Source organism: Theropithecus gelada, chromosome 11, assembly GCF_003255815.1.
Source record: "Theropithecus gelada isolate Dixy chromosome 11, Tgel_1.0, whole genome shotgun sequence".
NCBI lineage: Eukaryota > Metazoa > Chordata > Mammalia > Primates > Cercopithecidae > Theropithecus > Theropithecus gelada.
Window position 1 is genome coordinate 35,538,074 of NC_037679.1, and position 22,891 is coordinate 35,560,964.

Here is a 22,891-nt window from a genome sequence, read left to right on the forward strand (position 1 = left end):
TAAGTCTCCCAGTTTGAGAAATACTGATTCATAAACTATGTCTTATTCTAAGAAAATGTCTGTCAATCATAGACAATTACTACTGCAAAGATCTGGCTTTTAACTGGTAAAATATATTTATTTTGATCGTCATCTGAATGAACTCAAAACACTTAAGAATTTTTTTTTTAAAGCCATAAACCCTGAGAATATATCTGAATGCAATCCTCAGACTCAAGTTTGAGAAGTGCTGCTATAGCAGAGATACCAGAAACAGTATTACTCTGACAGGAAAACTGGTTACCAATCAGCTGTATTTCTAAGTAACCAACAATACTTACATTAGCCCCAATGGAACTTCACTCTTTTAATACACACTACATGGTTTAGATGTATCAACATAAAAACATCACATAAAAGCTTCATAGGATTTCAGTGTTAGTTCCCTCATCTGAAATATTAGGGAAATGTCATAATCATGTATTTGCTTATATATGCTTACCTTGCTCTTTGACATAGAAAGTGAAGATTCATCTTTATTTTGAGAAATATCTTCCTTTCCTCTTTCAAAACCTGAAAAAAAAAGTCAGTATATCAGTATTACTATTTTTGAACATGTATAATAAGTCATTCATTTTCAAGTATAGACTATATTTGATATAAATCAGTTCAGGAAGCCTGTACATACGGCTTTAAACTATTAAAGATCTCTAAAGGGTCATATCTAGTAAAATCCTTTAGAATTAAGGCTTAGAAACAATGAAGTATTTCCCTGAACCCACCAACATTGTGAAATATCTGTTTTCTTTGCTCCTGCAGAACTTCGCAAAAATTCAGCCCTCATAGAGCTTTTATTCCAGTGAGCTGGTTTCCAGCAATGAATTCTAACTAATGGAACCAACCCAACATACTTTTCATACCTCTGGTGAAAATGGAAAACAATTTCAGACGAGGTGATAAAAGATTAGGGAAAATAAATCTGGATTGACTTTTTAAAAATCTTATAATGTGCGTATGGTGAGAATTAGATGAGGATACATACAAAGCACTTAGCACAGAGTTTTTGCACACAGCATACATTAATGTTCACTTTTATTATCATCACTTTCTATTGTTATTGTAAAAGGATGAATCTAAAATACAAGAGTGCATTGGGACAAACATGCATATACTCCTGTAATCACATAACACTTTAATATATAGCACTAAGCCGACACCAATGAACAAATTACTATTATAAAGGTACAACTAGGCGCTTCCAAGATGGCTGAATAGGAACAGCTCCAGTCTACAGCTTCCAGCGTGAGCGACACAGAAGACGGGTGATTTCTGCATTTCCAACTGAGGTACCGGGTTCATCTCACTGGGGCTTGTCGCACAGTGGGTGCAGGACAGTGGGTGCAGGACAGTGGGTGCAGCCCACCGAGTGTGAGCCAAAGCTGGGTGAGGCATCACCTCACCCAGGAAGCACAAGGAGTAAGGGAATTCCCTTTCCTAGCCATGGGAAGCTGTGACAGACAGCACCTGAAAAATCGGGTCACTCCCACCCTAATATTGCACTTTTCCAACTGTCTAAGCAAAAAGCACACCAGGAGATTATATCTCGCGCCTGGCTCGGAGGGTCCCACGCCCAAAGAGCCTCGCTCATTGCTAGCACAGCAGTCTGAGATTGAACTGCAAGGCGGCAGCGAGGCTGGGGGAGGGATGCCCGCCACTGCTGAGGCTTGAGTAGGTAAACAAAGCGGCCAGGAAGCTCAAACTGGATGGAGCCCACTGCAGCTCAAGGAAGCCTGCCTGCCTGCCTCTGTAGACTCCACCTCTGGGGGCAGGGCATAACCGAACAAAGCGCAGCAGAAACCTCTGCAGACTTAAATGTCCCTGTCTGATAGCTTTGGAGAGAGTAGTGGTTCTCCCAGGACGGAGTTTGAGATCTGAGAACAGACAGACTGCCTCCTCAAGTGGGTCCCTGACCCCCGAGCAGCCTAACTGGGAGGCACCCCCCAGTAGGGGCAGACTGACACCTCACACGGCCATGTACCCCTCTGAGACAAAGCTTCCAGAGGAATGATCAGGCAGCAACATGTGCTGTTCAGCAATATTCGCTGATGTGCAGCCTCCACTGCTGATACCCAGGCAAACAGCGTCTGCAGTGGACCTCCAGCAAACTCCAATAGACCTGCAGCTAAGGGTCCTGTTAGAAGGAAAAAGGACATCCACACCAAAATCCCATGTGTATGTCACCATCACCAAAGACCAAAGGTAGATAAAACCACAAAGATGGGGAAAAAACAGAGCTGAAAAGCTGAAAATTCTAAAAATCAGAGCACCTCTCCCCCTCCAAAGGTCCACAGCTCCTCTCCAGCAATGAAACAAAGCTGGACGGAGAGTGACTTTGATGCGTGGAGAGGCGAAGGCTTCAGAAGATCAAACTTCTCCCAGCTAAGGGAGGAAGTTTGCACCCATCGCAAAGAAGGTAAAAACCTTGAAAAAAAAGATGAGACAAATGGCTAACTAGAATAACCAGTGTAGAGAAGTCCTTAAATGACCTGATGGAGCTGAAAATCATGGCATGAGAATTACGTGACGCATGCACAAGCTTCAGTGGCCAATTCAATTAACTGCAAGAAAGGGTATCAGTGACTGAAGATCAAATGAATGAAATGAAGTGAGAAGTTTAGAGAAAAAAGAGTAAAAAGAAACTAACAAAGTCTCCAAGAAATATGGGACTATGTGAAAAGACCAAATCTACGTCTGACTGGTGTACCTGAAAGTGACAGGGAGAATGGAACCAAGTTGGAAAACACTCTGCAGGATGTTATCCAGGAGAACTTCCCCAACCTAGCAAGACAGGCCAACATTCAAATTCAGGAAATACAGAGAACGCCACAAAGATACTCCTCGAGAAGAGCAACTCCAAGACACATAATTGTCAGATTCACCAAAGTTGAAATGAAGGAAAAAATGTTAAGGGCAGCCAGAGAAAAAGGTCGGGTTACCCACAAAGGGAAGCCCATCAGATTAACGGCGGATCTCTCAGCAGAAGCTCTACAAGCCAGAAGAGAGTGGGGGCCAATTTTCAACATTCTTAAATAAAATAATTTTCACCCCAGAATTTTGTATCCAGCCAAACTAAACTTCATAGTGAAGGAGAAATAAAATCCTTTACAGACAAGCAAATGCTGAGAGATTTTGTCACCACCAGGCCTGTCCTACAAGAGCTCCTGAAGGAAGCACTAAACATGGAAAGGAACAACCGGTACCAGCCATTGCAAAAACATGGCAAATTGTAAAGACCATTGATGCTAGGAAGAAACTGCATCAACTAACGAGCAAAATAACCAGAATGACAGGATCAAATTCACACATAACAATATTAACCTTAAATGTAAAGGGGCTAAATGCTCCAATTAAAAGACACAGACTGGCAAATTGGATAAACAGTCAAGACCCATCAGTGGATCTAGAATTAGAATTACCATTTGACACAGCCATCCCATTACTGGGCGTATACCTAAAGGATTATAAATCATGCTGCTATAAAGACACATGCACACATATGTTTACTGTGGCACTATTCACAAGAGCAAAGACTTGGAACCAACCCAAATGTCCATCAACGATAGACGGGATTAAGAAAATGTGGCACATATATACCATGGAATACTACGCAGCCATAAAAAAGGATGACTTCATGTCCTTTGTAGGGACATGGATGCAGCTGGAAACCCTCACTTTCAGCAAACTATCTCAAGGACAAAAAACCAAACACTGCATGTTCTCACTCATAGGTGGGAATTGAACAATGAGAACACTCGGACACAGGAAGGGGAACATTACACACCGGGGCCTGTCATGGAGTGGGGGAAAGGGGGGAAACGGACAGCATTAGGATATACACCTAATGTAAATGACAAGTTAATGGGTGCAGCACACCAACATGGCACATGTATACATATGTAACAAACCTGCACGTTGTGCACGTGTACCCTAGAACTTAAAGTATAACAAATAAGAAAATAAACAAATAAATAGCATACAGAAGAAAAGAAAAAAAAAAAAGGACCCATCAGTGTGCTGTATTCAGGAGACTGCATCTAGCCATGCAGAGACACACATAGGCTAAAAATAAAGGGATAGAGGAAGACCTACCAAGCAAATGGAAAACAAAAAAAAGGCAGGGGTTGTAATTCTAATCTCTGATAAAATAGACTTTAAACCAACAAAGATCAAAAGAGACAAAGAAGGCCATTACATAATGGTAAAGGGATCAATTCAACAAGAAGAGCTAACTATCCTAAATATATATGCACCCAATACAGGAGCACCCAGATTCATAAAGCAAGTCCTTAGAGACTTACAAAGAGACTTAGACTCCCACACAATAATAATGGGAGACTTTAACACCCCATTTTCAACACTCGACAGATCAACGAGACAGAAAGCTAAAAAGGATATCAAGGAATTGAACTCAGCTCTGCACCAGGCAGACTTAATAGACATCTACAGAACTCTCCACCCCAAATCAACAGAATATACATTCTTCACAGCACCAAACTGCACTTATTCCAAAATTGACCACATAGTTGGAAGTAAAGCACTCCTCAGCAAATGTACAAGAACAGAAATTATAACAAACTGTCTCTCAGACCACAGTGCAATCAAACTTGAATTCAGGATTAAGAAACTCACTCAAAACCACTCAACTACATGGAAACTGAACAACCTGCTCCTGAATGACTACTGGGTACATAACAAAATGAAGGCAGAAATAAAGATGTTCTTTGAAACAAATGAGAACAAAGACACAACATACCAGAGTCTCTGGGACACATTTAAAGCAGTGTGTAGAGGGAAATTTATAGCACTAAATGCCCACAAGAGAAAGCAGGAAAGATCTAAAATTGACACCCTAGCATCATGATTAAAAGAACTAGAGAAGCAAGAGCGAACACATTCAAAAGCTAGCAGAAGGCAAGAAATAACTAAGATCAGAGCAGAACTGAAGGAGATAGAGACACAAAAAACCCTTCAAAAAATCAATGAATCCAGGAGTTGGTTTTTTGAAAAGATCAACAAAATTGATAGACCGCTAGTAAGACTAATAAAGAAGAAAAGAAAGAAGAATCAAATATATACAATAAAAAATGATAAGGGGATATCACCACCCACCCCACAGAAATACAAACTACCATCAGAGAATACTATAAACACCTCTATGCAAATAAACTAGAAAATCCAGAAGAAATGGATAAATTCCTGGACACATACACCCTCCCAAGACTAAACCAGGAAGATGCTGAATCCCTGAATAGACCAATAACAGGCTCTGAAATTGAGGCAATAATTAATAGCCTACCAACCAAAAAAAGTCCAGGACCAGACTGATTCATAGCCGAATTCTACCAGATGTACAAGGAGGAGGTGGTACCATTCCTTCTGAAACTATTCCAATCAATAGAAAAAGAGGGAATCCTTCCTAACTCATTTTATGAGGCCAGCATCATCCTGATACCAAAGCCTGGCAAAGACACAACAAAAAAAGAGAATTTTAGACCAATATCCCTGATGAACATCGATGCGACAGTCCTCAGTAAACTATTGGCAAACCAATCCAGCAGCACATCAAAAAGCTTATCCACCATGATCAAGTGGGCTTCCTCCCTGGGATGCAAGGCTGGTTCAACATTCACAAATCAATAAACATAATCCATCATATAAACAGAACCAAAGACAAAAACCACATGATTATCTCAATAGATGCAGAAAATGCCTTTGACAAAGTTCAACAGCCCTTCATGCTAAAAACTCTCAATAAATTCGGTATTGATGGGACGTATCTCAAAATAATAACAGTTATTTATGACAAACCCACAGTCAGTATCATACTGAATGGGCAAAAACTGGAAGCATTCCCTTTGAAAACTGGCACAAGACAGGGATGCCTTCTCTCACCACTCCTATTCAACATAGTGTTGGAAGTTCTGGCTACAGCAATCAGGCAAGAGAAAGAAATAAAGGATATTCAATTAGGAAAAGAGGAAGTCAAATTCTCCCTGTTTGCAGATGACATGATTGTATATTTAGAAAACCCCATCGTCTCAGCCCAAAATATCCTTAAGCCGATAAGCAACTTCAGCAAAGTTTCAGGATACAAAATCAATGTGCAAAAATCACAAGCATTCTTATACACCAATAACAGACACAGAGCCAAATCATGAATGAACTCCTGTTCACAATTGCTTCAAAGAGAATAAAATACCTAGGAATCCAACGTACAAGGGACATGTAGGACCTCTTCAAGGAAAACTACAAACCACTGCTCAATGAAATAAAAGAGGACACAAACAAATGGAAGAACATTCCATGCTCATGGATAGGAAGAATCAATTATCTTGAAAATGGCCTTACTGCTCAAGATAATTTATAGATTCAATGCCATCCCCATCAAGCTACCAATGACTTCCTTCCCAGAATTGGAAAAAACTACTTTAAAGTTCACATGGAACCAAAAAAAAGCCCACATTGCCAAGACAATCCTAAGTCAAAAGAACAAAGCTGGAGGCATCACTCTACCTGACTTCAAACTATACTACAAGGCTACAGTAACCAAAACAGCTTCGTACTGTTACCAAAATAGAGATAAAGACCAATGGAACAGAACAGAGCCCTCAGAAATAATACCACACATCTACAACCATCTGATCTTTGACAAACCTGACAAAAACAAGAAATGGGGAAAGGATTCCCTATTTAATAAACGGTGCTGAGAAAACTGGCTAGCCATATGCAGAAAGCTGAAACTGGATCCCTGCCTTACACCTTATACAAAAATTAAGTCAAGATGGATTAAAGACTTAAATGTTAGACCTAAAACCATCAAAACCCTAGAAGAAAACCTAGGCAATACCATTCAGGACATAGGCATGGGCAAGGACTTCATGACTAAAACACCAAAAGCAACGGCAACAAAAGCCAAAATTGATAAATGGGATCTCATTAAACTAAAGAGCTTCTGCACAGCAAAAGAAACTACCACCAGAGTGAAGAGGCAACCTACAGAATGGGAGGAAAATTTGCAATCTACTCATCTGACAAAGGGCTAATATCCAGAATCTACAAGGTACTCAAACAAATTTACAAGAAAAAAAAGAAACAACCCCATCAAAAAGTGGGCAAAGGATATGAACAGACACTTCTCAAAATAAGACATTTGTGCAGGCAACAGACACATGAAAAAATGCTCATCATCACTGGCCATCAGAGAAATACAAATCAAAACCACAATGAGATACCATCTCACACCAGTTAGAATGGCAATCATTAAAAAGTCAGGACACAACAGGTGCTGGAGAGGATGTGGAGGAACAGGAACACTTTTACACTGTTGGTGGGACTGTAAACTAGTTCAACCATTGTGGAAGACAGTGTGGCGATTCCTCAAGGATCTAGAACTAGAAATACCATTTGACCCAGCCATCCCATTACTAGGTATATACCCAAAGGATTATAAATCATGCTGCTATAAAGACACAAGCACACATATGTTTACTGTGGAACTATTCACAAGAGCAAAGACTTGGACCCAAACCAAATGTCCATCAATGATAGACTGGATTAAGAAAATGTGGCACATATACACCATGGAATACTATTCAGCCATAAAAAGGAAGAGTTCATGTCCTTTGCAGGGACATCGATGCAGCTGGAAACCCTCATTCTCAGCAAACTTTCTCAAGGACAAAAAAACAAACACCGCATGTTCTCACTCATAGGTGGGAACTGAACAATGAGAACACTTGGACACAGGAAGGGGGACATCACACACCGGGGCCTGTCATGGAGTTGGGCGAGGGGGAAAGGATAGCATTACGAGATATACCTGTTGTAAATGACAAGTTAATGGGTGCAGCACACCAACATGGCACATGTATACATATGTAACAAACCTGCACGTTGTGCACATGTACCCTAGAACTTAAAGCATTAAAAAAAAAAGGTACAATTGTATTGAGACTTGTGTGGTAGGCATAAAAGGAGCAGTACACATTTTAATTTTAATGAGGTTTTTCTATTTTTGAGGACAGGTACTAGTAACTCTTCCCTATAATTATTTGGTCAGAGTCCAATAAAAGCCTATGTTAAAAAAATACATACATTCATAAAGCAGCATTTTTAAAAATGTCAAGTAGTACCAGTGCCTAAAGTATTTTAAAATCACTTCTAGAACATCAAGCATAATACTGTTGATTCTGTATTTGGTTTATTAATACAATAGCTAAAAAAATCTGTTCCATTTTCTTAATCCAAATATTTTACTGAAAATTTTATATGATATAAAAAAGGGATCTTTTTTCCCTCTCTGGTAAGAAAAAAGATCACTCAATGCCAATACTAAAAATAAAATGTAAAAAAAATGAAACTTTCATGAATGCAACATGGAATGTTAAATGAAATTAGTGATTTGGGGTAGTAAATTCTCTTCCAACTATCCTCCCCACTCCTACAATGAGACAGAAACCTACATCCCTATTAGAATGGCTAAAATTAAAAGGACTGACACTATCCAGGTACAAGTGAAAACATAGTGCAGCTGAAACTGTTTACTACTGGTGAGAACACAAAGTGGCCTAACAACTTTGAAAAACTATTTGACAGTATCTATTAAAGTTAAATGTACACCCGTTCTAACACACAGGAATTCTAGTCCTAGATATACCCAACAGAAATGAGTGTGTACATCCATCAAAAGGGAGGCACAAGAATGTTCATAGAAGCTTTATTCATAATAGCCAAAATCTGCAAACACTTCAAATGGCTATTAAGAGTAAAATTAATGAATACATTATAGTATGGTCACACAACGGAAAATTAGACAGCAACAAAAAAGAACAACAAACATTGAGTGAAAGAAGCCAACTCTACCCATTTAAAAAAAAAAGTACATACCAAATGATTCTATTTACAAACTTAATCTATGGCATTAAGAGTTTGGAACAGGGCCGGGCGCGGTGGCTCAAGCCTGTAATCCCAGCACTTTGGGAGGCCGAGACGGGCGGATCACGAGGTCAGGAGATCGAGACCATCCTGGTTAATATGGTGAAACCCCGTCTCTACTAAAAAGTACAAAAAAAAAACTAGCCGGGCGCGGTAGCGGGCGCCTGTAGTCCCAGCTACTTGGGAGGCTGAGGCAGGAGAATGGCGTGAACCCGGGAGGCAGAGCTTGCAGTGAGCTGAGATCTGGCCACTGCACTCCACCCTGGGCGATAGAGCGAAACTCCGTCTCAAAAAAAAAAAAAAAAAGAGTTTGGAACAGTAGTTTACCTTTTTGGAGGAAATACTGACTCCGAGGGGTGTGAGAGAGCCTTCTGCTATGGGAAGTAATTACACGTGTCTATATGCAACTAAAAATTCAAAAGCTGCACACTTAATTACATGTAAGTTATATCTCAATAAAAATAATTTTAAAACACACCCTTTCCCTATTCTTCCAGTTTATTGGGTTTCTCTTGCTTTGACATCCTATTGCACCTAGTCTATATGCCTTTAACTTTAATTTGTTCCATATCTGGCTAATTCTGATTCATTTATCAGCAATAATGATATTTATACTAATTAACACAATAATATTAATAAAAACAATAATAAAGCAACCAATATCTATTTGTGAGAACCCAAGTGAGTGTAACACACTATGCTACAGGTTTCATTTTTTTCTAATCCTTAAAACAATGCCACACACAGAAAAAATTAACCATATTTTACAGTTGAAAAAACTACAGCTCACAGAAATTAAGTTGACCAACATCAACAAGCGAGTATCAGAGCTGATTTAAACTTAGGTCTACATTTAAAACTCATGCTGTTTCTACAATGCCATGGTGCCTCTCAAGACACAAGGCCACCCCTTCAGGGAGGCCTTGTTTTGACTTTGCAGGCATAGTTAGCTGCTCCTTTCTATGACACAAACAGCACTTCACACATACTTGTACTAAAGTATTTACTGCAGTGTACTCCAATTATCTTGATGTTCATGTTGACCGTGAGTTCCTGAAAAGGGTCTAATTCTTGTATATTATCTGAAACTTATAAATTTCATAAATTAATAAAAAATTTAATAGAAAGAACTCCATTTTTATTTCTAAAGGTTTTTAGAAAATGTGAAATATAGCACATCTTCAGAAAAATGCCTAAAACATAAATGTATAACTTAACACAGAGCTTACTTAACCATCACCCAAATCAAGAAATAGAGAATTGCTAACATTTCATAAGATTCCTCTTCCATGCAATTCTTAATCACAATCCACCCTTTCTCCTCAAAAGTAACTTGACTTGCGCAATAATTATTTACTAGCATGTCACAGCAGGTACTTCATTCATTTTCACTGCTGATTAGAATCCTACCGCATGACTATACCACTATTTATCCATTCCACCATTATCAGACACTGGATTGTTCCTAACTTTCCCCTGATGAACAATAGTGCTATGAATATTCCTGGAAATGTACTGTTGTAGACACCCCTAAGTTTCTCTAAGGTTTAAATCTAGAAGGAGGAATCCTGGGTCACAGAGCACGTGTAACTGAAACTTTATACCAAACTATGCAAAAATTCTCTTTTCTCCATAACTGTAGTAACTTCAGTATTGAAAATTTTAAAATATTTTTGCCAGTCTGGTGGATGCACAATAGTTTGTCAGTGAAGTTTTAGTCTGCATGTCCCTGATTACTAATGGTGCTGAGAATTTTCTCATATTAATTGGCTAATTTCCTTTGTGAAGAACGTCTTCAGATCTTTTGTACATTTAAAAAAAAAAGTCTATCTTTTCTTATTATATAAGAATTATTGATGTAGGCTAGATACTAGTACTTCACCAAATGTATTTGTTGCCAATATCTCCTTATTCTGTGGCTTTTTATAGGCTATATGGTTTCCTTTGGTGAAGAGCTTTTAATTTTCATGTACTCAAATTTAGCAATCTCTTCCTTTAAAGGTCAGTGCTTTTGGGTCTCAAGAAATTCTTCCCTAAATCTGCAGTCATAAAAATATTTTCCAATAATGTAGTTTTACTTTTTGCATCTACATTTACAGTACATCTGGAATTGACATTTGAGTACAGTGTGATATACACGTACAATTTCACTTTCTTTGCATTTAGACACCAACTGACCTGCCACCGTTTATTGAAAAGACCTTCCTTTATTAATATGTGTCAAATGTTCATATACGTGTAGGTTTGTTTCTGTGCACCCTGTTCTATTTATCTAGCACTTAAAGTACAATATTGCCTAGAAATAGTGAATGCAGGCATTCTTGCTTGTCTTGTTTCTAATCTCAAAACTGTCAATATTTAACCATTAAGTATAATGTTTAATGTAGATTTTTGGTATATTTTTATATATGTATTTTTATATATATTTGGATATATTGATATTGGTACATACATTAATATAGATATTTAAGGAACAGGGTTTATTTTTCTGTTTTTTGTTTGTTTGTTTGTTTGTTTTGAGACAGGGTCTTCTCTGTTGCCTAGGCTGGAGTGCAGTGGTGTGATCTCAGCTCACTGCAGCCTCAACCTGCCATAACAGGCAATCCTTCAACCTCAGCCTCCTGAGCAGTTGAGACAAGAGACACATGTTACTAGGTCTTTTTTTTATCTTTTATTTTTTTTGTAGAGATGAGGTCTCACCATGTTGCTCAGGCTGGTCTTGAAATCCTGGGCTCGAGCAATCCTCCCACCTCAGCCTCCCACAGTGCTGGAATTACAGGTATGAGCCACCATGTCCAGCTGGAACAGGTACTGATACAGATATTTAAGGAAGTTCACTCCCTCTAGTTTTCTAAGAGTTACCAAAATGAAATTTGGATTTCATCAAAACTTTTCTCACATCTATTAAGATAACCATATTATTTTTTCTGCTTTTAATCTGTTAGTATAGTGAACCACATTTATTTCTAATGTTAAGTCAATCCTGCTTCCTTAGATTTTCATCCAACTTAGTCATAATGCATTGTTCTCTTTATAAAAAGATATTGCTACTACCATTAAGGAGTTTTGTAATCCATATTCATTACTGATTGGAAAAATTATAGGACAATCTCTTTCAGTTGAATTTTATGTCAAAGTTATACTATTACTAGTGTTCTTCCCACTCTGCACTTCCATCCTCTGAAAGCAGTTGTGCAAGACTGGAATTATTCCTTCATTTAATGTTTGGCAGAACTTGTTATGTACTTGAATTTGGTGCTTTCTTGTTTAATTTCTGTTTTTCTTTTTTTTTTTTTTTTTTTTTGAGATGGAGTTTTGCTCTGTCGCCCAGGCTGCTGGAGTGCAGTGGCACAATCTCGACTCACTGCAACCTCTGCCTCCTGGGTTCAAGCGATTCTCCTGCCTCAGTCTCCCAAGTAGCTGGGATTACAGGTGCATGCCACCACGCCTGGCTAATTTTTGTATTTTTAGTAAAGATGGGGTTACACCATGTTGGCCAGGCTGGTCTTGAACTCCTGACCTCAAGTGATCCACCTGCCTTGGCCTCCCAAAGTCCTGGGATTACTGGCATGAGCCACCGCACCCAGCCTCTGATTTAATTTCTTAATGGTTATTAGGACTATTCAGGTATTCTGTTTCTTTTAAAAACAATTTTAGTAAACGATATTTACTAAGAATTTATTTCTTTTTTTTTTTTTTTTTTTTGAGACGGAGTCTCGCTCTGTCGCCCAGGCTAGAGTGCAGTGGCCGGATCTCAGCTCACTGCAAGCTCCGCCTCCCGGGTTCACGCCATTCTCCTGCCTCAGCCTCCCGAGTAGCTGGGACTACAGGCGCCCGCCACCTCGCCCGGCTAGTTTTTTGTATTTTTTTAGTAGAGACGGGGTTTCACCGTGTTAGCCAGGGTGGTCTCGATCTCCTGACCTCGTGATCCGCCCGTCTCGGCCTCCCAAAGTGCTGGGATTACAGGCCTGAGCCACCGCGCCCGGCCAAGAATTTATTTCATTTGAACTTTTGAGTACATCTCGCATACAAAAGTTCACAATATTCCCTTACATGTTTAATACATGCTCCATCTATAGTTGTATATCTTTTTTATTTTTGATACTGGCTAACTGTATCAGAGTAACACTTTTTAAAAAAAATACCTTTTGTCTGTTGATTTGCAGTGACACTCTTTTTCATAATCAGTCGTACCACAGGTTTGTCTATTAGTCTTTTTCCAAGAATTTTAGGCTTTATTGAAACTCTCCAGTGTGTGTATTTTCTGTTCCATTAATTCTTACTCTTACCTTTATTACGGTCTTTTTTTCATTTTGGAGATTTATTTTGCTCTTATTTTTTGAACTTAAGAAAGATACTTAGCTTATTAATTTTTATTCTCCTTTCTGTTTCTAAAATATGCACTTAAGGCTAAACATTTCCCCCAATCACTATTTTAAAGCTATATTCCACAAATTTCTATATGTGATGCTTTCATAATTGTTCAGGTCAGTTATTTTTTCAATTCCTATTTTGATTTCTTCTTTGATCCATGAGGCATTTAGAAATATATTTCTGAATTTTAAACATAACAGAATTTTTATTGAAATTTTTGTTATAGATTTCTAACATAAAAATAAGGTCAGATAATATGTTCTGAATACTTTTAATAATTTAAAATGTGTTGAAACTTACTTTATGGCACAGCATATGAGCAATTTTTATAAATATACCATATGTATTAGATAAGAAGGTATACTCTACAGTTGTTGGATATAAAGTTCTATATTTGTCCATTAACACAAATTTGTTAGTAGAGAAGTTCTATTTCATATGTATTTACTGATTTTTGTCCTTTTCTCCCTCAATTACAAAGAGAAGAATAGAAGTACAGATTTATCTAGTTTCCATGTTGTTTTCTATAAAATTTCCTTATATATTTTGAGGGCATATAATGTACTCATGCTTTTTGCCTCAAAATTTATTCTGTCTGGTATCAACAGATACAGGAACTTTCTTTTCAGTAGTGGTTTGCAGCACTTTTTATCCCCAGTCCTTGCCTACCCCAACTTTTCTTTATTCTTTTATATATAGATATGTCACTTGTAACAGCACAGTACTGAATTTTTTAAATATTAATCTTTAGATCATTAGTACTCAATATAATTGCTGACTTATCTTGATTTATATTTATCTTATTTTGGACTTTCTAGTAGTTCCTTCCATGCTCTACTGTCCTCTACTATCTTGCCTTCTATTTATATAAAATAGTCAAGATTAAAAAACATAAGTTAATCATTCTGTTTAGTGGTTTCACTCAGAAATGAAAACATGTATACTTAACTTTTCAAAGTTTAAAGTTAATTATTAATTTACCCTCCTTCTGGGAAATACAAAGGCCTTGGAAGAACTTATTTACCTCCCTTCCGGCTTATATACAATAACTGTCATGTACTGCAAATCTTTCTTTTTAACTCCAAAAGACATCATTTGTATTGGATTTAGAATTATTAAATTTGCCCATATAGGCCTTGTTATTTGTTTATCCTTACAACTTCAGACTTTCCATCTGAAATCACTCTCCTTTTGCCTGAAGTACACCTGTAGCTTCTACTGTTTCAGTAAAGAAGTCAAACAGGTGTGTGTGAGTTTAACTGTTGTTATTCTTGTGAAGGAAATCTGGGTGTTTTCACCCTCTGTCTTTGATGGTCTGTAGTTTCACTATGATGTGTTTAGGTGTAAGTCTCTTTTTAATTTGTTTTCTTGAGAATTTGTGGACTAGTATCTTTGATCAGTTCAATTAAAGGCATTACACTTAAAGATTGTTTTTGTCCTATTTTCTCTACTTCTTCTATTTATGACCAAAAACAGACAGCTTTTTTCCTTTTATTCTGCATGTCTCAACTTTTTTTTTTTTTCATCTTTTCCTTCCCTGCTGTATCCTAAATAATTCTTCTGACTTACCTTCCTCTTCACTAATTCTATCTTCATCTGTATGTCCAATCTGCTACTAGTATGTATACTGAGTTTTTAATTTTGGTTATGTTTAATTTCATTTCTAAAATTTATATCCTAATATTTCACAAATCTACAGGCTATTTTAAATAATTCCATTTTGAAAGTCTGCATTTATGTTTTTAAAAATAGTAAACAGAGCTTTAAAAACAATAGTCTATATCTGACCACTCTAATATCCAAGAAGTCTTACAGGCCTCTTTCTACTGTCTGTTGTTTCAGTTATTTCTCATTCATGTCATATTTTCTTATATATCTGGCCATCTTTGACTTGTGTACTAATTGCTGACTTTGAAAAAAATATTTGTAATAATAATTAGAGACCTGGAATGAAAAAGCCCGTCTCCAGAAAATTATACGATTTTCAGTACTTTTTTTTTTTGAGACCGAGTTTCATTCTTGTTGCCCAGGCTGGAGTGCAATGGCACAATCTCAGCTCACCACAACCTCTGCCTCCCGGGTTCAAGCAATTCTCCTGTCTCAGCCTCCCGAGTAGCTGAGATTACAGGCGTATGCTACCATGTCTGGCTAATTTTGTATTTTTAGTAGAGACAGGGTTTCTCCATGTTGGTCAGACTGGTCTCAAACTCCCAACCTCAGGTGATCTGCCCACCTTGGCCTCCCAAAGTGCTGGGATTACAGGCGTGAGCCACCATGCCAGGCCGATTTTCACTACTTTCTTAATAGCCTTTCTCCAAAATATTCTGTCTCTTGTTTTAACTTACATAAAGTAATAAGAGTATCTCTGGGATATTTTATTGAAGCCAAATTCCTTCCAAATGGTCATTAAGTAGCTAAGTGAGGATTGGAAACCAGGTAGTCTTGCTCCATTTTCACTCTGCAACATACACTCACGCTGACTTTCACATTTTCTAAGGTTATAGAACCTATAACAATAGCACATATTCAGGTCAGGCGAGGTGGCTCACACCTGTAATCTCAACACTTCGGGAGGTTGAAGTGGGCAGATCACTTGAGGTCAGGAGTTCGAGACCAGCCTGGCCAACATGGTGAAACCCCGTCTCTACTAAAAATACAAAAATTAGCTGGGTGTGGTAGCACACGCCTGTAATCCGAGCTACTTGGGAGGCTGAGGTGAGAGGATCACTTGAACCCAGGAAGCGGAGGCTGCGGCGAGCCAAGATTGCGCCACTGTGCTCCAGCCTGGGCAACAGAGTGAGACTCTGTCTCAAAACAAAAACAAACAAAAAAGCAGATACTGAGAATGATGACTATTTAGACTGACAGATGGCCATCCTTTCAACCAACTAAGAAATAATAATGAATTCACCTCTTATAAATATAAATATTAGGCTGAGCATGATGGCTCACGCCTATAATCCTAGAACTTTGGGAGGCCTGGGAGGCCAAGGCAAGTAGATCACTTGAGGCCAGGAATTTGAGACCAGCCTGGCTAACATGGTGAAACCCTGTCTCTACTAAAAATACAAAAATTAGTTGGGTGTGGTGATACATGCCTGTAGTCTCAGCTAGTTGGGAGGTGGAAGCAGGTGAACCCCTTGAACCCAGGAGGCGGAGGTTGCAACGTGCCGAGATCACACCACTGCACTCCAGCCTGGGAGACAGAGTGAGACTCCATCTCAAAACAAAAACAAAAACAAAGCACAAGTATATATATATGTGTGTGTGTGTGTGTGTGTGTATAAAAAATATAAGTATTTATAGTATACCTATCTGTTACACAACACATTGTATTTAGGGATAAAAACATGAAAAGACATTGTTCCCTATCATTCCTTTCTTTTAAAAAGGCTATTGTCTAGGGAGAAGCCAGGTATTCAAACAAAAATTATAATACAGTAAAATAACTACATATAATGAAGTCAGAGGGATACCTGAGAATAAGCTATGGGGTCAGACTATCTGTCAAGCCTGGCACCACCATTTACTAGCTGTATAACACTGGGCACGATACTTAACTTCCAATGATTCAGTTTCTCTAATGGAGAAAGGCATGAAAGTGATAAAGTACTTAAGACTGAAGCAAAAGAGTGCTATAATACTCTCTTCATATGAAAAGAAAAAAACATACTAATGCGTTTCGGAAATGCTTTTAGCCATCAAAGCAAATAAAAAAGAATTTCCTAAAGCTCAACCCCAAAAGAAAAATTAATGACATTCCAACCTGGTTGAAAAAAGTCTGTCATATCTTTCTTCCAATCTTTTCATTTTGGAAGTAGTCACAGTCTCACAATAATTCGAGTGAATATAATAACTCTTCCATCAAGTAATTATATAATCATGGTAAGTTCCTTAAATTCCAGGGACTTCAGTTTCCCATCTACAGGAAATTTCACATTAGATGATCTCTCGTGTAAGTACATAGGTTTACTTTCTCCTGCTAATGCAATGGAATATTATCCCTGAATAAATTAGTGTTCTGCCCTTAACCTCTAATTTGTCCACAAAATGCAAGTACTATCATCACTGATAAGGCGTTATCTTTTTGATATACCTGGTTCATTAATGTTGTGATATAATAAAGCAAATTTTATGTTGCTTCAGTCATTAAAATGAAATTATATATACAAATCTACAAATAAATATTTTATAAGTATCTACAAAACAAATACAGAATTGCTACATCAACTATATTGAATACAGCCAAGAGCCAAGAAAAAAATCTGAGAAGCCAAAATACACAGAACAACTATGCCCTAAAATGTACAATCTATAGATGTCTATAGATGCTTTCTTTGCTCAAAGTTTATTTACTCCAATTTGTAGGTACTGTTGTAGAGATTAGTAAAATGAGCATTATCTAGAAGTAACAGCTGAGATCAACAGATAGATAATCAGATATGAACTAAATAAACACATTGCATCATGGCATCACTATGGGTACGGGGCAGGGGTGTCACATCCATGTTATAGCTAATCATAAAGAAAAAGGCTATGCTGACATATTTATTAAGGCAGAAGTGACTAAAAGAAAAAAGATTTTTTCAGGAAAATTAAAATTTAAAAAGGGTTATGCTCAAAGCAGTAAGAAAAAGTTATCTTTAAATATCACTAACGAAGAACAAATCTTTCTCTAATTTCGTCAGATAAAAGCAAATGCATGTAAAATAATTTTTTCAATACAACAATGAAGTATATATCAGGAGATATTAGACGTACTTTTTACTTTTACCTTAAGTACACAACAAAAAGCCACTTCTTTGAAGCACTTAATTTCATTCTACTTCTTAGTTGATAAAAGCAGATATTTTATAGAGCTTTTTATCACAGCTGGTTGTATTAAGGAGATGATGGAATCATTTCTATGAATATGATTTTCTCTATTTCAAGAATTAGAAAACAAAGTAAACCATTTACTTTTCTATAAAAACAAATCCATCTAAGATGGCTTTTAATATTTCTTTGACAAGATAAACTGACAATTTGCCTTTAACTGCCTAATTAAATAAGTACCAAACTTAAAAGCTAAGTTTTCTATTGTTCATCAAGGTCACATGATTATTCTGTAAAGCTAAGTAGACTTGTGGCATGAAGGTCAGCAAACTATATTAGCAAGCTTGTTGGCTTAAAAAATGCAAACAAAGAGACAGAAACAAATACAGAAATGAAACTCACTTTAAAATAAAAAATATTTAACATTAAAAAAACTCAGTATTTTGTATTTGCAAAGCCACTTCTGAATGACAAAAAACTAAAATTTACACCACTTAAAACATAAGAAAGACACATGAGAGTAACCATGCTACACTAAGAAGACTTAATATGGATTATGAGTGCTATTTAAAGCTTATGCTACTTAGGGAGAGTTGAGGACTATGGTTTCCAATTCTTTTGTGAAACACTCTTAGAAAAGAATGAAATCAGTCAATTTATAATAATTTATTTAACTGCCCAGGTGAACACTTTCTATGAGGCATTTCACCATCTCAAAAGAACATATATACCACTTATCAACACGAATATTCAAAAAGCCAAGAATAAAGGTTATTGTGAAAATAGGGAATTTAATTCAACAAAATCTAAGTGTCAGAAAAAATATATAAATGCAAGTATCAGTTTCAGTCAATATTTCTTTGTCATCATTATTAAATAATACTTTTATTTTAAAAGAATATATAACCTTAAAAGAGTAGACATAATTATATAGTGTTTAAAAATCTGAAAGGAAAACAAAAGATTATTTAAACATATTCAAATATTTGCTATAATTTCAAATAATAAAAGATCAATTTATATCTACATCTCATTGACCGATTGTTTAATGCCTAAATCATAGCTGTCAAATGCCTAATAAATATAACTCTAAAAATATCATACATTTTCATGACAAAAATTAATCACACACAAATACATCTAACAAGAAGAAGAAACTAAGGTATTTCAAAAACTATACTTGAGGAGAAAGCTTCACTTTAGTCACAGTCTGAGATAAATTTAGGAATTTAAGATAAAAACATTAAGATAATAAAGTGGTGAAATTAAAGCTTACATTAAACATCAACTTTAATACAGCTACCATTCTGCAAAAAATGAACAAATATCAATATTAATATCTGGGTTTCATTTGGTAAACCCTCAGAGAAATGTGTTTGTTTATATAATTTTGTGTTTATCTCAAGTCTAGAAGGGCTTTATCAAAGGGTCATAATATTTCTATAATTAAAGCAAAAATTTATGCCGTAAGCACTCAAGATTCCCACTTTACTGAATCATTACTTCTCAAGTTTTAGCTGAAGAGACTCTAAGAGAAAATATGGAAAAGCCAAGCTGTTTAGCAGCAGTTACTGAAACCTAAGCTTTCACTACAGAATTGTTTTGTTCAAATGAAAGCAGCTTTAAAACGTTAAAATGCCTGGTTTATTTTAATTAAAAGTCTGCAAGAAATTAGAAATGCAAGATTAAACACACAAACCTGGCAATGAAGGAGAAAGTTCATTGTATCCTCCAAATGAAGCATTCCGAACAAGCTTTCGGCCATCAATCCGTGGAGGAAATAAAACAGGCGAAACCCCAGTACATGAAGAAAATCTACGTTGTTGTGAGCTCTCTTCTTTCATAGCTCAGAAGGTCTATTTAATGTATATGCTCACCCAGAGGCTAATCAGACCAATATGGCAAAGACAGGCTTTTCTCTCACATCCAACTGTAGCAAAACCCACCACCACAAACAAAGAACACACACATTTAACAGCAAAGGAGAAGGACCAAAGACTGTCAAATCAGCAGTAAACAGATAGAGAAAGCCTGACAGAAAAAGCATTAAACCATGCTGCTAATTTTTTAAAAAATGAACTGATAAACACTAAAGGCTATTCTACTAATGTTTTCCCTTTTTATCAAGCCACCCTGCACTGAATTGCTGCTTTAGGAAAATAAAGCAAGATCAATACTTAGCAATTCAAGATGAAGTAACAAAGTCATTTTCTCTTCTTAAAAATGCAATCCTTTTATCACATCCATTATGTTTTTGTAGTATCCGGCCACACTTTCCACCTCTTCTGAGTCCTTCCTTCCCAGCTTTTACTTACTTCAAAGATGGATATAAATGTAATGCTTTTTATCTTCCCTGAAGCTTCTAGATTTATATCTAATCTACAGCTTGCCTCAGCCATGATTAAAAATTCATAAAGAAAGATACTCTTTCAAGCACAATGTTGATGGATTCCAACAGTTAAAGCAGAGAATAAACATTTAAGTTTTGCCTCCAGCAGGGATATGAGTCATTAAGACAGTGGTAGCGCAAACCAATCAACAGAGGAGATTAAAATGACACCATAATGCTGTATGCTCTAACATGTTCCTTGAAACAAATACGAGCTGCTACTGTTCCTCTTAATTATATTTAAACTGTTCAAAATATACAATCTATCAATGAGTCTTTCCGGTTTGTAATTTTTTTTTAAAAAAGTAACTTTATTATCACAGTGACAAATGTACTATGTTTAAAACTAAGCCACTAGTATTGACATCACGTCATTAAATCTAACAGGTACTTTCCTATCCTTATAATGATACCATCTCTTTATACCTAATCTTTAAAATTCCAAAGAATTCTCTCCCAATTATACTAAAATCCATACACCTTACCCTACCTTAATTCAAATTTAAAAGCTCTAATCAGTTGCTCTCTCTATATGCTGTAGATTGATTTTTTTGGTTATAATTATTTCTTTCAATCTGAAAATACACCCACTCAGCTGGACCACAACCAACTGCGTTAAAATTTACTTCGTGGTTCGTTTTCATAGGTATCTTACCACAAGATCTCAGTTTCCTTCCTTTCTATGCATACACTTCAAGGCTGGTTCTCTATTCATGCACGAGATCTCATATAATCTAAGACTTTGTCCTTACCAGAAAGGACACACAAAAAAAACCAAAACTCAATTTCTTTCTTTCTTTTTTTTCTTTTTTGAGATGGAGTCTTACTGTCACCCAGGCTAGAGTGCAGTGGCACAATCTCGGCTCACTGCCACCTCTACCTCCCGGGTTCAAGTGATTCTCCTGCCTCAGCCTCCCAAGTAGCTGGAACTACAGGCACCTGCCACCATGCCTGGCTAATTTTTGTATCTTTAGTAGAGATGGGGCTTTGCCATGTTGGGCAGACTGGTCTCACACTCCTGACCCAGGTGATCTGTCCACCTTAGTGTCCCAAAGTGCTAGGACTGTAGGTGTGAGCCACCACACCAGGCAAAACTCAGTTTCTTGCATATGACATATTCTTCCTTGGGCAAAGGCATTTCAAAATCAATTAGTGGAGAATAAGTTTACCACTAATACCCATAATTGCAGCAAGTTTGTGGGTTTTAGGGGTTGGTTTGGTTATTATTTTTTGCTTTTCTCCATATCATAAAATGTACATTATCATTAACTGTAGACAACAAATAATTATAATTCATGCAATGCTGCTTGCCTTTAAAAGCATAAAGAACGTCACAAACAGCATTATACTAGTATAACAGTTAAGCAGGATTTGAAATTAAACTGCATTCAAATCTCTGTTTTATCTTTCCTAGAAATACTTAAACAGTTTACTTAATTTCTCTGGGTCTTTGTTTTCTCATCTATAAAATGCTAATAGTAGTATTGATATCATAGGATTGTTACGAGGATTAAACGAGATGATACATATAAACTCTTAAAAGAGTCTAGGTTAAAATGGCAAAATGAAGATACTGAACAAATGTGTTCCCTCCTAAAACTCAAGTAAAATCAAGAAAAGGGGTATTTTTAAAAAATAAACAAATATGTATATATATCCCAAAAGTATGTATCCAGGAGAAGATATATTAACAACATAAATTTGACACTGCAAACCTTGAGATGAACAAGTAGTCATGGTCTTGCAGATCCAAGAAAGCTAAATCAAAACCAGCAGTAGTAAAAACTGAGAGTCAACCCTATTTACACCAAAGAACCCTTCTGCACATAATTCACAGCACCAAGCTCCTCTGGATCATGAATCAGATAGGCTATTGATATCAACAACAATACTGGAAGCAGGCCAAAAATATAACCAATATCTTCAAAATATGAAAGAAAACTAGTTTCAATTTGGAATTCCATACCCAGCCAAATTATCAATTATATATTAGAGTAAAATAAAGATATTGTTAGACATGCAAGGTCTCAAAATTTTAATTTCTATGTACCTCTTAAAATAATTTAGTACAGCAGACCCTTCTCAGCTGGGGTTCTGCAATACAATTAAGCCTAATGTACTAAGGCATCCATTGTTCAAGATGAATTAAATTTATTTCCCATGCATCTATAATGTTTCCAACCATGCACTATATCTTTGGGAAAACAGAGAAAATATTCCTATAGGATTTACTTCTGCCATAAGACCCCAGTTAAGAAAGGCTGTACTAGAAGATAAAACTGTACTAAAACATGATAAATCAAGAATGCATGGGGTATAGAAACAGGACGTTCAATATAA

At 36.6% G+C, this 22,891-nt stretch overlaps 1 protein-coding gene across 6 annotated transcripts in view; it reads right to left on the reverse strand.

Annotated features, from left to right (window-relative positions):
• Nucleotides 1-22,891, reverse strand: part of OSBPL8 (oxysterol binding protein like 8) — a 222,126-nt gene that overhangs the window by 59,661 nt on the left and 139,574 nt on the right. For 5 of the 6 annotated variants that reach the window (XM_025401400.1, XM_025401395.1, XM_025401401.1 and 2 more), the window contains one exon: nucleotides 482-552. In XM_025401400.1, the coding sequence (XP_025257185.1) occupies nucleotides 482-552 (71 nt within the window). Of the gene's footprint in view, nucleotides 1-481; nucleotides 553-19,861; nucleotides 20,637-22,891 lie in introns of those variants that run through there. The other variant, XM_025401399.1, reaches the window with a different exon arrangement.